The sequence below is a fragment of the Rhinolophus sinicus genome, linkage group LG05 (assembly GCF_036562045.2).
Source record: "Rhinolophus sinicus isolate RSC01 linkage group LG05, ASM3656204v1, whole genome shotgun sequence".
Taxonomy (NCBI): Eukaryota; Metazoa; Chordata; class Mammalia; order Chiroptera; family Rhinolophidae; genus Rhinolophus; species Rhinolophus sinicus.
This window is the reverse complement of record NC_133755.1, coordinates 19015824-19035780: the sequence shown is the minus strand read 5'-3', so window position 1 is coordinate 19035780 and position 19957 is coordinate 19015824. Positions and strand designations below refer to the sequence as shown.

General features: G+C 39.8%; 1 protein-coding gene across 1 annotated transcript in view; it reads right to left on the bottom strand.

Moving 5' to 3' along the window:
* The window catches only part of WDR43 (WD repeat domain 43), a 40552-nt gene extending 30345 nt beyond the window's left edge, over positions 1-10207 (bottom strand). The window contains exons 1-2 of the mRNA XM_019735383.2: positions 9941-10207; positions 3076-3213 (exon numbers count right to left, since the gene is read on the bottom strand). Coding sequence (XP_019590942.1) covers positions 3076-3213; positions 9941-10165 — 363 coding nt within the window. The 5' untranslated portion in view covers positions 10166-10207. The remainder of the gene's footprint in view (positions 1-3075; positions 3214-9940) is intronic.
* Between the last annotated feature and the right edge of the window lie 9750 nt (positions 10208-19957).

Genomic DNA, 19957 nt, shown 5'->3' with positions numbered 1-19957 from the left:
CGTGAACAAGTCAAATCCTAAAGAGTTTAAAGCCAACACTTAAGGTAAAACATGTCTCGTGAAAACTAGCATTGAAAATGCCTATTTAAAAAAGAGCCGGGCTGGCCCGGTGGCTCAGGCGGTTAGAGCTCCATGCTCCTAACTCCAAAAGCTGCCGGTTCAATTCCCACATGGGCCAGTGGGCTCTCAACCACAAGGTTGCCAGTTCAACTCGGCTCCGCCCCCTGCAACTAGCAACAGCAACTGGACCTGGAGCTGAGCTGCGCCCTCCACAACTAAAACTGAAAGAACAACTTGAAGCTGAACAGCACCCTCCACAACTGAGATTGAAAGGACAACAACTTGACTTGGAAAAAAGGCCTGGAAGTACACACTGTTCCCCAATAAAAAGTCCTGTTCCCCTTCCCCAATTAAAAAAAAAAAGTGCCAAAACTATCTCTCAATAAAGAAATCAGTTTCTTCAGGCAAACACTAAACATTTCCTTGTTACAGATCATGAACGATACTTGAAACATACGCAGCAGAGCAAGATGCTCGCTCCCTCAGAGCCACATAAGAATGAGACGTCACCTGGGGCAGGGCAAATGCAAGTGTCCCATCTCACACTCATTCCAGGATAAACTCAGTCAGTAGAAAATGATACTTCACCTACACTGTAAGCAATTATTTTCACTCTTTCTACCTGAATTCACATATTAAATAAACATACAATGAATGACCACTATGTACATATGTAAGATAAGAATAAAAGTTAAAAGTTAAAACTCAAAATCACTACTTCTATCATAGATTGCTCCCATCTCAAAAGAAAAGTATTTGTGTTTAGTTCAGTTACTTCCCTCCCATCACCTATCTACTCAAAGAACTGGGTCTTATAAATTCCACAGAAAAGATATGCAGTACGCAAATAAATTAAAAATTTCAAAGTTAGTAATCCAAGAGATACAAAGCAAAACAAAGTAACATTTTCACACTTCATTTGGCAATTTGTTTAGCATTGTAATACTCATGCTGGTACTGGTATAGGAAAAATGGTACCATTATTATACATTCTAGGGGCCAGTAGATACCCTTTTGCCAAACTGTCCCGTCAGTCATTCAACAAACACTTATTCAATATCAATTACACGCCAGGCACTTTCAATGTATTACTATTCTAAATCTCAATAAAGTCACGCAAGGTAGGTTATACAACACCCATTTAAGACATGAACAGTTAAATTACTTATGCATAATCACTTCACTAGTAGGATTCACCCTCAGGACAGGCTAGTTCCAAAGTCTGCTCCCTTTCTACTTCACCATACCATCACAACACTCCGCACTTACCCTGACCCTCTTGGTTCTTTTCAATAAACTTATTCCCTGTTAAAGACTTATACATAATCCTGTGAAGTATCAAAATAATCTAAAAAGAAGTTTGTAGGTTCCATCAGCATTGTATCTGCAGCCTCGGTAGCTGAGTAAAGCAGCCACTACAATGCACGGGATGCAAAGTACCTGCTGACCACAAGACTGACCAAATCAAAGGATGAGCTTCCAACTATTATACCTTGTGGGTAAGAGTCCACCTGAGGACCACATTCCACTTGGAGAGGAGGATGAATAAAGCAAGATTCCCTTCTTGCTCAATTTTTTTTACAGTTGTATATTTTCATAATCTTTAATATTAAAACAAGTAATGTATTTTTAAATGCATATTAAACATCAGATACAATTTTTCATGTATCAAATTAGCTATGTTTTGTTAGTGACATTGCTGTTTTATTTGGAATATTCAATGGTGGTAATAATACTTTTGAAATACAGGTACCATCCTTCCATTGCTGATGTTAAGTACAAATTAGGAAAACTCTTCCAGAAAGTCTTTTTATACTATGTATTAAAAAGCCTTAACACTCAAACCTTTTGACTCACTAATTATAGGTTAGTAATTCTGGGAATTCATGTAAGAAAAAAAAAATTTGCAACAACTACAACCGAAAAAAAAAAAAAAAATTGGAAACCATCTAAATGGTCAGTAATAGTTAAATCACCAAGGGGACTTATCCAATGTAGTGTCATTTTAGTCAGTCATTAAAAATGTTCATAACTAGTTCTTGAAAAATATGAAAATTGCTTATGTTGTAATTTATCGAAAAATATTAAGACACAAAATAGATGGACAGAACTCAAATGTATTTTTTAAACATATGCATCAAGCAAAGAAATACACCATCTATTGAACAGAGGATCGTTCAGTGATAAAGTATAAGGGAAAACATTATTTTATTCATATATACAGAAAGCATTCCTATATAAAGACAGAAGTTTAGTGAACACCAAAAATATACTGCAATACACATTGTCTGAAACAAATTATGGAAGTTCAGTTACTGTCTTGCAGAGCCAAACCCTCACTTCTCTGCTCTGCAATGCTGGGGCTAGGATTCTGCAAACCACATTTCTGCTTTGCCAGCTGAAATCACCAGTAGGCTCCACCAATAAGGGGCGCTAGAGAGAGCCAAGGCTGGAGGGGGAGCAAGGGACTTACTCCTTCCTGTCTCCCATTTTGCGTCACCCCACTGCTTCTTCACCCCAGCAGTGGCAATCCTTTTAACAGCAGCTGAATGCAATTTTTCCAGCGCTTGAAGAACCAGTCTCATCACCGCCCTTCAGAGACACTAGCATTCAGCTGGAGCCCCCTTCTCAGTTTTGCAACCCAAGCCCATGGGGCCAACTCCTGCTCAAAGAGACAGCAACACTGAGCGCACAACACCTGCTCATCAAAGGTCTGAGTTTTAGCAATAATTCCAACCACCTTTTGTTCCCTAGCCCTAGAGGTGGTGGTGGTACCCTTTCTTATTTTCAATCTAGTCAACGATTCTTCATATTCTGATCTATAATAAGGACTATGCTATCATAGCTACTATCAGATATTACTATTCAGAATTTTCAACGTGGAAGGTGCAGAAAAATACCCCTATAGTGCAGACCCTATAGCATATCCTAAGCAGTTTTATTTTTAATAATTCTCTAATATACCAGTTTCCCTGTCACATCTTTTATATAAAACATACACACACATATACTTACTATTAATTTACTGTGTAATTCTCCTTTTACTGTACTGTATAATAAAATACTACCAACTGCTGTACCAAGAGCCAATAAGTCGGTCTGGTTACTCGTTCCTATAGGTTCTGATTTTCTTTTTTTCCTCTGGGGACTTTCCTAGAAAAAATAAAAAAACAACAACGTTTTATTTTGTATTTCAAACACTGAAACATCATTAATGCATAAATGCAAATGCCCAACAGCCCACAAATAAAACATGATTGCTACTAAGAAACACTTTTTAAAAAAATAGAGGTGGGATTCGTTGTCAGATTTCCTTCTAACTACTTAGGGGGGAAAAAACAAACAAAAAAACACTCCAATGGAAGAAGAGCTCCTAATTCTCATCCGCCTATCTCTTACCTCTCTGGAAGGCACCAAACAAGGCAACTTGGTATGCTCTTAGTATTCTCTCAACAGGTCCAGGCCAAGCCTCCACTCCCAAACGGACATGACAGACCGTACCAAGGCGGCCAGCACTTCTCCCTTTCCCTCTATCTTGCCTTGCATTCTAGCATCACTTTCAGGAAAAGGGATACAGATGTTTTTATGTTTACAAACATGCATTTACTTCAATTTGAGTGAAAAAACAGTTGTAACTAATAGAGCACCACACAGTACACACTGGAGAAGTTGCTCCAGTGTCTAATTAAGGGCTAGTCTGAAAGTTCCATATTGTCTTGGTGATTCTAATGATGTAAGAGGCACAAGTTTCAACCTAGTGTCAAATGCCACAAGACTTCTTTGACTTATTTCAAAGCTGATACTAACAGCTCCTGTCTGCCCATTTAAAAGACAATAAATGACCACAACTTCAAAATACTACATCAGCTTATAATGCTGAAAAATAATTCACAATTTCAGAGCTTCTCTTCCACGTTTATGATTTTTTTAACGAAAGCTTGCCAGCCTGTATTTTATTATAGCATAAAAAAGCTCTAAGAAATCCATTCTGAGCCAGCCCGGTGGCCCAGGTGGTTGGAGCTCCGTGCTCCTAACGCCAAGGTCTCTGGTTCAATTCCCACATGGGCCAGTGAGCTGCACCCTCAACAGCTAAGTTTGTGAACAATGGCTCTCCCTGGAGCTGGGCTGCCATGAGCAGCCAGAGGTTGGTGTGAGCTGCTGTGTGCTGCTGTGCTGCCATGGGCTACTGTGTACCGCCATGAGTGGCCGACAGCCAATGTGAGTGCCCGGCAGCCAGCGTGGGCTGCTGTGAGCGGCCAACCTATGACCAGCAACCGACTGCCTCAGCCGCAGGGAGCACAAGGCTCCTAATACCAGCATGGGCCAGGGAGCTGTGTCCTACACAACTAGACTGAGAAACGACAGCTTGAACCGGGGTAGGGGGGCGGGAGCGGAAGAAAGGGGGGAAAAAAAGAAATCCATTCTTTTAGTGTAAAACAGACCATAGGAAAGAGAATATAGTGCAAGATCTCTGCTCTGCAGCACAAAAAAAACAGTCCAGGATATATAAAAATCTGCCCAACCCAAAACCACCAATAAAAACTATGATGTTACCATCAAGAATATCAAGGAGAAGATTTATAAAGCATTTTTCATTTTTTTATCTTACAGAGACGTTAAATTTGAAGAATCTGATTCATTGGACACAGGCAAACGACAAAAAGATTTAACAAAAAATAAGGTAACTATTTTCATACAGAAAAAATAATGCACATTTTGCAAATCCTGAAAAATTTATCTACCCTAATAAACCCAAAAAAGAAGTTACAATTAAAAGCCAAAGTATAAAACAGTCTGATCAACAGTAACATTTATTTGAAACATTGAAACTTTAATACAAGGTGTGCCCTAGATCCCAGCTTCAGTTAAATGAATGTCTTGAATGATCCCAGAGGCAAATGTGGTTTCTGCATAAGGTTATGAACACAAACACTTATTTCAGGCAAAGACAGTGGAGAAATGTATCAGCCTACTACTACCTAGTCAGAAAACTCTGAATGATTCTAGAAATTATTTCTTCTATTTTTGGTTCTCTCATACCAAATTAGAATGATCTACACTGAGGTTTCTAACGTGTGAAACATAGGCTGGTCCAAATATGCACAATACGCTTTTCTGCAGATTTGAATTTGCATTAAAAAGCACAAAGAAATTTTAGAAATTAAACATCACCTATTCAAAGCCCTAATTTTCCTATCAACAAAATCTCTATAATTTTGGGAGAAGCAAGCAGAGTCAACAAGTGGGAGCAGTATCCACAAAAATCTACGCCCAATTTTGAGGATCACTGACCTAAACCTAAGTAATAATCCAATTAATTAATCTCAAAGAACGATTGACTCATCATGTTTTCTCAATTAGATGATCTTTTTAAAAATAACTTCCCATGCAGCAGGATGAGCATGTCCAAACAGGTAGCACCTCGACCAGACAAGAACTTTATATAACCAATGTGCATTTTAGTGAACTCTAATATTTTAAATATTATCCCATTACTAAATATTTCTGAAACCAATAGTTTAGTGCTATTCATGATTACAGATTATGACAGACCTTGATTGGCAGTTTCTCTCTTAACCTGTTAAGCCTGTGATCAAAAACTTCAGTGACTCCCCCAAAGAGTAAATCAACATAAACAACTCTCTGCCATTCAAAAGCATCTACATTTAGCAACTCACCTTTTCAAGCCTTATTTCCAGTTCCTTCCTTACATTACACTCCCTAATCACAAATACTTTCCCGTCTTGCCTTTGCTTCTCCCTACATTTGGAGGGGCCTTTTCCTACTAAACTCAATTTTCATTTGGTTAAAAATCTACCCATGCTTCAAGGTCCACCCTAATATATTTTCTGCACAACAAATCTCTTCCTTCTCTTAAATAGGCACAAGTCAGACTCTGCTTTGCACTACATACACGGTACATTTGAATTATCTTTATTTCTTCTTTGATGTTTTAATCTTACTGTTTTGTTTCCTCTAACGCCTAGCACAATGTCACATGCACATTAACTGCACATGTAAACGTATAAAGTAATGGAAAGAGTAGGCTAAAAATTTAATTCATATGTTTGTGACTGGAAAATCTGAGTTCCTAAAGGTACCAGGAGTGAAGACCAAAAGGATGTGAATTTTTAGACTAAAGTCTTTCCCAGTATGAAAGTCTGACTGAGCTAAGCAAATCAAATACTAGTCTGAAGAAAGCTGATCTGCATTTCATCCAAAAGGTATTGAGAAGGCTGAGTACGAAGGGCACACATGCGTGATTTATAAAAGCAAGACGTAGTACAGATGTGGCGAAGGCAGAGGAAAAAGCACATCCTGGTACTGAGAAGTCTAAACTGATGGATTAAGCAATGGCTTTTTAGACTGAGGTTCCAGAGTAAGAAAATAGTTTACAGGGAGAGCCAGTACACATACTCACAAGAACGTATGTATATATAACTAGAACAAGTTTCACCAAAAAAACTTATCCTTTACCATGCATAATATACTGATACTATTTCATTTTTAATCCCATCACAACCCACTTAATCTATTTTGCAATCAATCCACTAATGGATCAAACCCTATTTTTCAAAAATACTGACCTCTAGACACTGAAAATGATGCCAAAGTTTGAAGTTTCATTTTGCAATTAGTCTCCTATACCATTTTTTGGCCATCTTAGTCACTTACTCTGGCAAATGCTTAATCGATAACAGTAAACAAAATGTGTGCATTTTATATATACAGTATTTATATCAAAAACAATTAAATTCTAATACACAGGAACTTCTATTTCTGCCAATGGGACCTAATATGCAAACTTGATCTTTTGAAGTTTAAATACTGGAGAGACCTTAAGGCTGCACTGTACCGGAGCAAAACTGGACTGTGCTATGTCTCTAAGGAAGGGAAGTGGGGATACTCTGCTCAGATTTTTCCTAGAAACATCCTTAATCCTAGAGCTACTGTGCTTGCCCTGTCCAATGCCTGAAATGCCACGTGCTTCATCCAACAAGCACTAAGCTGTGGGGATGTGTTTTGCAGTGGCTGCAAAGCAGTATGAATACACTTACTGTGGTACCAATAGTAGACAAGGTCTGCTTCTCCAGGGCTCTAACAGCAGTTAGGGGAGGAAAAGGAGAAACGTTTGAGAGATTTAAGGGGGGTTATGAAATAGCAGGGTCAGTTCCCAGGTGGCTCAGCCACTTGCTGTGTGGCTTTGGCATATCACCTCAGCCTCAGTTTACACACACAAACCTGAGGAGCTCGAAAAATAGCAGCCATCTGTAGTTCATCAGTCTGTCTCCTTGTATTTTTCTTGTCATCATTACAGGTCCTCTTCCCCCAGGCTCCATCAACCAAATGGAACGCTTGCCCATATAATACGTATGAAAACCCTCTAAAAATTATTATGGCATAAATGCAAAGTATTATAATCATTCTATGATCAAGAACAAGAAGCAGCAATCTAACCTAATTTTTCTAAATATTTATGAACCTGCTTTTACTCCTGCTACCCAAGAAAAACAACATCAACTCATTTTCCTCCATTTGACAACATCACCAAACTTTGTCCTAGGGTGGCAAATTACCAATTACTGAACCAGACGCAGGATATTCTTACAAGCTGACTTACATTAAGGATTATAGCAGTAAATGATAAAATGAGCCCATATGGAATACTCATTGATTCATTCAAGATCAACTGACATTCATTGAGCATTCACTACATGCCAGGCCATACTACACCAGTCATATACACTGTGTCTCCTTTAATCCTGAGGACGTTGACAGATGGATAGCATAATCTCCATTTCACATTTTAGAGTACTAAAATCGTAACAAGATGCTAGGAACATGGGCTTCCAAATAACAGCCTTTTCATGCCTCTTACCTTCCGCCTCACAGATGTAAAATAAAAGGGCTTAGTAGGATGAGAGCATGTTAAAACTTAAGTGGAAAGGATCATGACCCAGGGACCTGGGAGCTGAGGTGGAAGCAGTTACTACAAATCGCTCTTCATTCTCTATAAAAATCACATGGCCTTTTAACATTACGCCATATGTATTATGCAAGTTTTAATACAGGAAAACTGCTTCTCCCCCTAATTTTCAAGTAAAACTGATGCTCTAAAAGGACACATCCCCAAGATGATGAAGACTGGATGTCTCTACGTTCCTCCCAGCTCTCAAGTCTGTGATTCAAGTTCTAAAGTTACAGTGTAAGAGCACTGGACCATCAGAGCACCACAACCACATTACTGGTTATTCAGGCTTTGGTGAAGTAATTTAAACTTTCTTAGTTCTGATTCTGTTTTTAAAAACGTAGTAATTTCAGGGCATTTCAGAGTTGTGGCTGAAATGAGAGCACATAGGTAAAAGAATACGGACACCTATAAAATTTTTTCATGTAGCCCAACTCTCATTTTTCAACGAGACCCCCAAAATTAAAGTGACTTGCTCAATGTGACAAAAGCAAGTTTGAGCTGAGTCCTGGTTATGAAACCAAATCCAGATATTTTTCTATTGTATTAAGAGTGTTCTATATTATCCAAAACTATGACTTTGAACAGGAAATATAAGCCTAGGCAGAAGTTTTATACCTGAGGCATACAATGTGATTGTTAAGTCAACAGCAAAGTGGACAAAAAATTTTTGCCAGTCTAATATTATTAATTTCTTGCAGATAATGGAGAACTGAGGTCTAAATTCCTGAGTTCTAGTCCAGGTTCTGTTTTTGGCTTTTGCAAGTTGCTTAATTTTCCAGAGCCTCAGTTTCTTCTTCTCAAACAAAGTAAAATGTTAGTTTTTACTTGCAAGGCTAACCATACAAATAAGAGCTATTAATGACAAAACCTGTAGCACTTATGCACCAAGAACTATTGTAAACGCTTTATGCGTTATTAAATGTTAATCCTCACAACCACTCTATCTATAAAGAGGGTCCTATTTATCCCCATTTTACAAATGGGGAACTAGTGTCAAAATTACAACTACGAAGCCAAGCCTGGATTCAAACATAGGCAGTGTAACTTAACTGCAGTTTCCACGTGTGTGTTACAGTAGATGTAGTCCAACGACTCAACAGTGAATGGCATCTTACCTGAGATGGATCCCTAACAGTGAAAAGCCTTCCCAAACTCGGCAGTGTCTCCTCTAAGACAAACTTCACCTGGACTCATAATTATTAAGTTAAACTACTTCTTCACTTTGCCTCCAATATTCTAACGCTGACTTCAGACTTGGGGGAAAGAGGTGTATAAAGGGACGTCAAGCAAATGTTAAAAATGAAAAAGCAAGAAGGTTCAAACGGCTGGAATGGAAAAGAGCCTGGGAAAGTCAAGAGTTTCAAGAGAGTCCCACGTCCTGGACATGGAAAACACGTGGTTAGCCGGCACCCAAAGGTGGGGGGTGGGGATGTCCGGAAACAAGACTTGTTGATTCCAACTGTCCAGAGCAAAGCCGATGAGTGAGGTAGGGATCGGAGAAGAGTAGTGTAGCCCCACGGCCGTCCTCTGTCAGAAGCCAGGGCTCTGAAAAGCGTAAGCTGATGAGCAAAGGCCGGCAGAAGGTAGCCCCCTGGGGGGGCTGGGGCCTGGGCGAACATGGCGCCCAGGCGAAAGCGGGGCGCGGGGCGAAGACCCTACAGAGCCCGCTGGTAGGACTCTGGTCCACCGCCCGTCGGATCGGGCCGAGCCCTCCCTTGCTGCCCTGTGGACAGGCCGCGCACGGGGCTGGCGGCGTGGGCCCACTCCGCGCCGCCGCCGCACTCCGTGTCTCCTCGCCCCGGGCCTCCAAGGGCCACGCGCGATGCCGGGCCACGTGCCGAAGGGCCTGGGGGACGCCGAGGCCGAGTCCGGGTGGGCGCCCGCCCCCCACCGTCCTGCTCGCTTTACCTTGGCCTGCAGTCGCGCTGGCGCCCAGGCCAAGCAGGTGCAGGTACCGCTGAGGTGCGCGGAAGGCACGTATTCTTGGTGTAGCCGGTTGCTGGCTGTCTCCCACACTCGCAGGTGACCGTCGGCAGACGCCAAAGCGAAATAGGCCTGGCTGTGCGGGGAGAAGGCGCAGGGGACCCCGGCCGGAGACAGGGAGTCGGCCGCTCCGCCGCCGCCCGCCGCCATTGCTGCTCTGGCTCCGCGGCAGCCACGTGTTCGCCCATACGCAGGCGCACCGGAGCGGGGCGGGGCCTGGAGGGAGGAAGTGGGGCGGAGGGAGCACGGAGAGCCGAGGGAGGGGCTCTTCGCGATGCTACAGAACGTTGTGCGGGGCCCACCCTGTGGACGGTGGCCCGCTGGGCCCAATGCTAACTTGTCCTGCTACGAGAGAGGACGTGTGGAATTAACTGGACTGTACACTGCTGAGCACAGCCCATTCCTTTAAAAAAAAAAAAAAAATGAAGAAGGAAAGAAAGAAAAGGGTTTGGGTTTAATAACATGATTGGACTAATGTTTAAAATATTCACTTATAACTGCTTTATTGTAACAATCGTTTCCATTTTTGCCTACTTCCAGTCTGTAATCATGAATACACATAATAATTTATTCAGTCATAATAGTGTAAAAGTAATGGTGGGAGTGAACAGTCCCTCTTATTTCCCCAAGATTTTTTCCATGTTACAACATCAAATAGATAATTTTTACTGTCTCCATAATATTCCAAATCGATGCATTCTGAGTTAGGAAATGCCAGGTCCCGTTCAGCCCATGCAAAGAGCTCATTGCTTAGCAAGAAAGATAAAAACACTACCCTCAGACCTATGGGAAGACTCTGAAGCTTTTACAGGTGTAAGATTTTCATTTTAGATAATTTGGGATCACATAAACTGACCTACAGTTTTAAAAGGCCTCCTGGACTCTCTGTGGAGACTGTAGAAAGGCAAGAATGAAAGCAGACAGACAAGACAGAAGGACAGTGAAGGGTCAGACTCAGATGAAAACAGACAAGGTGGTGAGAAGATATAATCTGAAGTTATAGGCAACAGGATTTGCTGAAGGGATTGATTGTGAAGGGGGAGAAAAAGACACACATGAAGGATGACTCTAGGGCCTGAGCAAAGTGAATGGTAATACCATTGGCTGAATTGGGGAGATGAGTTTGGGTGGAGTGGAAATCAAGAGCTCTGTTTTGGACAGTGAAGTATGATATGCCTGACATCCAAATAGAGCTGTTCCGTAAAAGTTGGATATATGAGAAGATCACAGTTAGAGATACAAATTTTGGATACATTAGCATACGGACGCTATTTGAAACTGTGAAACTGGTCAAATCATATTGGGTGTGAATATAGACAGAGAAATATACTTAGCCCCAAACTGTGCCAGTCTTTAAAGGTCAGGAAGAGGAAGAGGATCCAGCAAAGGAGATTAAGAAGGGATAACAGCAAGGCAAGATGAAAGGCCATGAGAATGAGATGCCCTGGAAACAAATTTTTATAAAGATTTCAGAAGCAAGACATGATCAAAGCCATGTCAAATGCTGTAAGATGAAGACTGAGAATTAACCAACTTGGCACGATCAAGGTCATTGGTAACTTTTTAAAAGCATTTTTAGTAGAGAAGTGAGGGGAAAACTTGTAAAGAGTAGAAGAGAAAAAGGGAGGTGAGAAAGTGCAGAAAAGTATAGACAACTATTTTAAGGATTTTTCTATAAAAGAGTATATATGTATGAGCCTGTATGAAGAAAGATCTTAATAGAGTAAGTAGATAGGTAGAAAACAGCAGGAGAAGGAGTGACTTAGCCCCAGTTAGAAAGACCCTTGCTGCAGCTCCTACTTGGGTCAAGACCCCTTGCAGCTGCCCAGCATCATTCCAGGCTTAGACATATCTGTAATTCAAAGACATGCATTGTTAAGAGCCAGAGATGGGACGAAGACATCCTGCTTGTCAGGACCAACAATACCTTACTAGCCCAACAGGATTCCAGGTTTACACATACCCCTAAGGGATATGTTTACACATGCCCCTGCATCAAAGAAATGCATTCCTAAATGCCAGAGGACTAGGCACCTCAGGGGGAGAAGGAGAGATAAGAGAAGGGAGAGGGGGAGGCAATTCTACCCATAGGTAGAAATAAAAGCCTTCATGCAGTGTAAGGCGAGCTGCTTCCCTCTCTTGGGTCAGCCCGTTCCATGTCTCAGAGTATGCTTGGTTTTACTAATAAACTTCTTGCTGTCCTTTTGCCGCACAAAAACACTGTCTCTTGATTGAATTCTTTCCTTCAAGAAGAGAAGAACTGAGGTACAACGTCATTTCCCAATAACAGTCTGAGCTAGAGTTATAGATTTAGTCATAAATATACAAATAAAAATAAAAGCTTATTGTGCACTTACTATATGCCAGGTACTGTTCTAAGTGCTTTATGCGTATGAATTCATTTAGTCCTCACAACAACCCAAGGATGTAGAGACTATCAGTATCTCTATTTTTCCAATAAGAAAACAAACAGGTATAGAGCTGGGCAGTGAAGGAATTGTTTCTTCATCCATTCACTCTTACACTCTCCTAGACATTAATTCATACCTTCTCTTATTACCTCCTTCATCCTCACTCTCAGTGGGTGATTTTGCTTCTTATTTCTTGAGAAAATGGAAGCAATCAGAGAGAATTTCCACAAGCTCCTAATACCACAGACTCTACCCCACTTTCCTCCATCTCCTGTACCACACTCCTTGTACCAATGAATTGTCCACGCTCCTGGCAAAGGCTACCCCTGCAGGTAAGTTCTAGATCCCATCCTCTCTTACCCACTCAAGTATATTATTCCACAGTCTTTCCAATCTCTACTAGCGTCAGTTTTCTCAGCTTAATCCTTCTCATTAACATATAAACATACTGTTATTTCTCCCTTCTTAAAAAATAAAATTGCCTTGACAACACTTACCCTCCAGTTACTCTCCCAATCTTTTCTTTCCTTTAAAACTCAAAAAAGGTAGCCTAATTTTCTCAATTTCTCTCCTCCCGTGGAACTTTTATCCCCACCCACCACTATACCAAAACTCTTATAGAGGCCACCAGTAACCTTCACACTGCTAGATATGTGTCCATTGTAAATCCTAATCTGACTTGATTTGTCATTGGCGTGCTTACCTTCCGTGACATCACACCCTCCTGGTTACCTCTCACTTCTCTGGCTGCTCTTCTCAGTTTTATCTTCTGCATCTTCCTCATCTCCTATTCTATTGGGGGCAATTCGTTACCTGGGTATATGACTTTCCAGAATAAAAACTGTATTTTCCAGCTTTCTTTGCGACAATGTGAAGCCATATGACTAACAGCCAGTACAAAAATATCCTTAAAGGGAGAGAGGGTGTGTGTGTGTGTTATGTGCATGGAAAGAGACAGAAAGAGAGAGGGAGAGAATGAAAAAGCAAAGGGTAAACATGTAAACAATTGGTGAATCTGGATAATGGGTACAGGAGACCCTTGTGCAAGTTTTGCATAAAAGTTACCAAAAAGAGTGTCCCTGGATCCCTAACTTCAAACAGCACCCTCCAGGCAATCCATGTCTAAGTTACTGGTATAATGATTTCTATCATTTCATTTAAAATACTTAAAATAATCTGTTTCAGGTCAATTATTCCAGTGGCACACCTAGCATACTGAACACCCAGAGTAGATCATTTTTTAAAAAACAATCCCCTTCTTTATATGATGAAATGATTTTTAGTAACAATCATGAAATTAAAAAAATGATAATAAAGGCCATAAAAGAAACACACTGATATTTCTTTTATTGAAATTTATATATATCATCCTGCCAGTTAAAAAAAGATAAATAAATTAATTATGTAATAAAGATTAGAGTACAAAAAGGGGGGAAGTTATGGATTTACATCTTTAATTACATTAAAAGATTTTTTAAAAGGGTGTAGTTTATATGGTGGTCTGTCGAAGTAATTAAGAATAACATTAGCCTTTGTTTTCAAGCATTTAACTTCTGCAGATTTGCAAATAACTTCTGCAAAAATTGATGTTCATATATTCATGTTCAATAGTCAGTGCTGCTAGATTTGTCAATCTATATTTGCTCACAGTTGCTAGACAACACTATAGTAATTTTAATTTTAAACAGTTCCTTTTACATGAAACAGCATATACGAAAATAGTCAAGAAAAGGCTTAGACATAAGGATAACTTCGCCAGAGATTCATAAAAATCCTGTTTCGTAATAGATTTCAGATATTGTAAGGCTGTCCATGCCTTTGTTTCTTTGAGTAGCTAAGTAGCTTTCAGATGTCTCTACACCTAAAACATTTTAAACACAAACAGAAATCCCAAGTCATCATAGAATGACAGGCTTGAAGTCACTCAAGTTCTGCTTTTTCATCTTCATTGTTATTACGCTATCATTATTTTAAATCCCGTCTTAACACAGAAATATGTAGTACCACAGGGGTTGGAGATACGAATTGTGCCATAGGAAGCTTGAATGATTCTGAAACTTTAAGAACTTAAAAAGAACTCTTGTAACTGAATCCACATGTGTATAATTAGGAGTTCTTGGAACTAATTTTCTTGAGCATTATAATGTTTATCAAAGGATAAGTAGTAAAAATGTGCTAATTTGAAGCATAAGTACATACACACATACATATGTAATTAAAACTCAGTGGTAATCACAACACTTATTTAGAACTTGAGTCAGTAAAAGATTTAGGGGGAGAGAAGTATTTCATCACTGACATTATGTAGAATGGGTGTCAATGGGTGATAATAGGAAACAGACTGGCTTTTAGCTGTTTTGGGTATTGTTTTTTAATTCTTCATTGACAATGAGCCTCTTTATCGCCTGGATGCTGGGCAGAGAGCTCCCACCGCTCTGACCTGGGTATGCCACTCTGTCTCCCCTAACAGACTGGAACTTCTTTGAGAGCAAGAACTACTCCCACCCCCTGTTCAATCTCCCTGTCCTCAGCACAGCGCATGGCACACGGTAGATACTCAACACATGGTTATTGAATAACTGAATGAAAGAATGTAGGATAGAAGTAGGGAGGCTTCAGTTGCAGGTAGTCAAATTTGGTGATGATTGAAATGGTCTATTTCAATAACTGTGCCCATAGTGGTGGATAATAGAAAGGAAATCCACAGAACGTGACCACTGATTCAGAGGTTGTGTGTGTGAATCTGTCTGTGTCAGAAGAGAGTGTCACAGAAAGAAGAATCACAAATGACCTGGAACTTTCTAGCCTGTAACTAACTAAAAATCAAGTGATTTTAACTAGTGTAGGAAAAAATAAGAGAATCAGGGTCCCAGGGGACCGGAAAAAGGGAGTAAAGGTAGAAATGACGAGTTAGTTCGGTTTGGACCATGCTGAGTTTGAGGTACCAGCAGGTCAACCAGAGATGGTGTCTAGCAGTTTAAATTATGGACTAAAATTTTTTTATTTAAAAGATGCAAGTGGCATGTTTATAGTTTTCCATTGTCTTTTTCAGTGGTGAACACTGCTTCAACTACTTTATCCCTCGATAGGCTTTTGAGCAGATCTGGGAACACAATCACTATTTATAGCAGATTGCAAATATCCTATTTACAAGCTTTAGGAATATAACACATTTATTAAATGGGGATTGCTTAAATTAGCTAGCGTGTGCCTGCGAGAGAAAATGCTAACTGCCTCTAAAAATCCATTTCTTCCTGCTTGAATATTAATAGAATTTCAGATTTTTAGCTAGGACTATGTTCAGCTGTAATAAAAACTAAATTTCCCAGCTTCCCTTGCAGCTAGATCTGGCCTTGTGATTAAGTCCTGGTCAGTGACATGTAAGTAAAAGTCATATGTGCATTTTTAGAGAAGTATTTTTTTTAAGGAAAGAGGGCATGATCTTTTTCCTTCTTCCTCCTTCTTACTAACTGGAATTGGGATGTAATGGCTGGAACTTGAGCATATATTGAACTCTAAGGTAAACTTTGGAATGGAGACCATACACAGGAGTACCTGACACTTCTGAGTTTCATCTTAGCCCTGAATTTCCTACCTTCACTTACAGCCAAACTGTATCTTAACTAATATACTCGTATAATCTTACCAAATCGTTTGAATTTATAGGACACAAACAAGAGTCATTTAACTAAACAGGATTTCTTATAGTACGAAAACTCACAACAGTGACACTTGTACATGGTCTTGCTAAGGTTTTACTCTATTTATGCTCATTCATAATTTATAATGCAAAGATTCAGTGTGAGGAAAAGACTGGAGTATGACTACAATTTTATAAAAACTAAATAGAAAGCAATGCGTAGAAGAAAGATTAGAACAGTATTTGTCTTGGGTGTTCAGGGGAGTCCTCTGGAGGTTAAGATATGCCTGACTAGGACCCAGTTATGCAAAGTAAATGAATTCATGAGTGGTAAGTGAATAGATGTATAGATATGCCCAAGGTTTCAGGTTCTTAAAAGGTTTTACATTTAGAGGAGTTTGATTATTTTATGTGCATTCATCAACAAAGACAGAGAACATAAACACAAAGCTTAAATGCTTCACAATTAATTTTAAAACTCAGAGTAATGATTGTTGAATTCTGTAGAGTTGGTGGCACCTGAGAAAGAGATGGAGGGCAGAAAGTGTGGCCATTCTCTGAGGACCAGACTAGCACAGGACCCTAACCAGCAGTAGGGAGGTACGGATGGAGGTGAGAGTCAGTCCGTTATCCAAAAGAAGGAGACTGAGGAGGGGGAAAGAGGATGTAGAATCTTCTCCAGGAGAGGCTCCCCAAGGAGGACTGACCAATTCTTGACTTTCTAAAACGATGGCTCACAATGTGCTAGCAAACTAGTTCTGGATCAAGCTGCATAGTATCCTCTAATTTACAACCACACAACAAAAGGTGTTTAGTGAGCGGTGGTGGGTGATAAGTAAGAAGATCCCCTAATTCTAAACAGCATGCAATTTTTCTTTAAAATCTGTACACACACTTGAGAATTCTTTTAAAAATTATCTGGACTTAGATTTGCAATGTCTAATAACACAACAGTACATCCTAGAGAAGTTCTATAAGACCTAGATTCAAGTTCAGCATCAACTGGGGAAAAAATGAAAAAGCAAGAGGAAAGCGGTTATATTCTTAGGCTTACTTTGTATTTCACCAAGTTAGTAGGAACAAATCTGTGATCTTCAAGTGTTCTGATAAAAGCTAAATACATGTACATATACAAAACAAAATATATAACTACTAAATATAATTGGACCATATTTACATGTTGAATTATTTAGTATAGGGACCCAGGTATCAAGGCTGCTGTTTTTCTCATTTCTTACTTTCTTCATTCCATTATTTAACAAATATTATTGAGGGTATATTGTGTCCAGGCATGATGACAAGCATCTGAATTATAATGGTGAACAAGACACAGACCTCTCAACAATCTTATCCTCTAACCTGGTAAATAGTAAATAAACAGCAACTTCCATACAATATGACATGTGTCATTGTCATGATAGGTCTAAAGACAGGACACACCAGAGCACAGAGGAGAGGCACTTTTCCCCGTCTTTTGGAGTCATTATAAGCCACCATTCTGGTGTGACCTTGACACCTGAAGGAAAAGGGAAAGTTATACAAGATAGAGGGGAAATGCCTGTGCAAAGAGCTAGAGAGAAACAAAAAGAGCTAGACGAGAACATTTGTGGAACAAGAACTAGTGGTCAATTTTGACTGGAGATTTTTAAATGTCAACCATTAGCTATAGTATTCTTTGATAGGTATTTAGACTTTACAGTAATTGCTTGACTAAATGCTACTAGACAACAGGTTTTTCTTCTAGCCTTATAATGCAGAAATGATGAGTCGGTGATGCCTCATATTTTCAGAGAATAGTTTCAGAGTGCAGGCTGACAATTTCATAAAGAAGAGAGAAGGAAAGCAAAAGTATAGCCAGAAACAGAAAGACACACATACTGCCTTTTTGGAGAGCTTAAATGCTCTGAAAGATCATGAATAAATAATATTTTTCAAAATGCCAGGTGGCTCAGGCGGTTAGAGCTCCATGCTCCTAACTCCGAAGGCTGCTGGTTCGATTCCCACATGGGCCAGTGGGCTCTCAACCAGAAGGTTGCCAGTTCAATTCCTTGAATCCCGCAAGGGATGGTAGGCAGTGCCCCCTGCAACTAAAGATTGAACATGGCACCTTGAGCTGAGCTGCCGTTGAGCTCCCAGATGGCTCAGTTGGTTGGAGCACGTCCTCTCAACCACAAGGTTGCCGGTTCGACTCCCGCAAGGGATGGTGGGCTGTGCCCCCTGCAACTAGCAACAACAACTGGACCTGGAGCTGAGCTGTGCCCTCCACAACTAAGACTGAAAGAACAATAACTTGAAGCTGAACAGCACACTCCACAACTGAGATTGAAAGGACAACAACTTGACTTGGAAAAAAGGCCTAGAAGTACACACTGTTCCCCAACAAAGTCCTGTTCCCCTTCCCCAATAAAATCTAAAAAAAAAAAAAAATGTGTTAGTGTAGTTCATTAGATGTGTGCAGGACAAATACTTATAACTGTCTCTGTTATTCAAACAATAGAAGGAAAGGAATGCCATTTATTGCTCATAGTTTATCTCAGAAATCGAAGACATGTAAATTTACTTCCCATATTTTGTCAATATACCTTCTTCCAATTCCTACTCTAAGGCTTAGGATTCAGAAGGTTGCAATTTAGACCTACATTTAGCAATGATAATAAAAATATTGGTCATAAGAACTTTCCTTAAAAGAAAAAATAAAAAACAAAAGGGAGACATGCAGTTGGGGTGGGGGCCAGTTTCTTTATTCATTTTTAGGATTACAAGAGAGAAATGCTGATGATGGAGTTTATAGGGGCTGATGTTTTAGACGACATAGATTAGAAAAACATTAAGTCTTTGAAAGCAATAAGACTTACTTTTATCAAATTTAAACTGAATTCACAGCCCTTTGAACATATTTTCACTTGAACTCTGAATTCAATTGTACCGTCTTTGAGAAGGGGTATTACAGTACAAAGAGTATGGACTGCTGAACCAAACTGACCTACATGGGAAATCCTGTCACGCCACTTATCAGCTATGGGGTATTGCCCAAATCACTGAATCCCCCTGGGTCAGTTTTCTGATGTGTAAAATGGGAATACTTATTTCTAACACGGGGTTATTGTAAATTTAAATGAAGGAAATACCTGGTATTGCCAGACTCTCAGTAAATTTTCGCCAATTGAATTAATGTTAATAGTGACATTTAACGTTAAATGAAACTGTGGACTCCAAGGATAACCTTTTCCCAGTTTTTGTTTTGTTTTGTTTTTAGGAGTAAATTAATTTATTTTTATTTCAATTTTTGGAGGGTGCCAAAACCTGGGAATGAACAATTTTTAAAGAGATCCAATAAGAGAATCAGAAAACAGCTCATTCTTTTTTGAGGAGGGGCTTAAGTAATAAAAATTAATTTTCTCACAGTTCTGGAGGCCAGAAATCCCACATCAAGGGGTGCAGAGGTTTGGCTTCTTCTGAGGCTGCTCTTCTTGGTTTGTAGATAGTGATCTTCTGCCTGTGTCCTAATCTCTTCTTATAAGGACACCAGTCATATTGGATTAACGCCCATTCTAAAGACCTCATTTTAACTTAATTACCTACTGAAAGACCCTATCTCCAAATACTGTCACATTGATTTTGGAAGGATGAAATTAATCCTGTAACACCACTCTACCCTGCCACCGCACTGTTTTACCAATGGCCTTTGACCCATTTAAGATGTTTCTAGTGTGGGGAAGGGTACAATACTTCACTGTTATATTTTAATTCTTTTTTAAAAATGATGTTAAATAAGCACACAGTGAATACTGCCACTATAAGTTCTGCACCTGGGGCGAACATGCAGGTAGAGCCCAGTCAAAAAGGACTTGGTAGAGCCAGGGAAGAACGTCGCTGTCAGCTGGGAAAGGA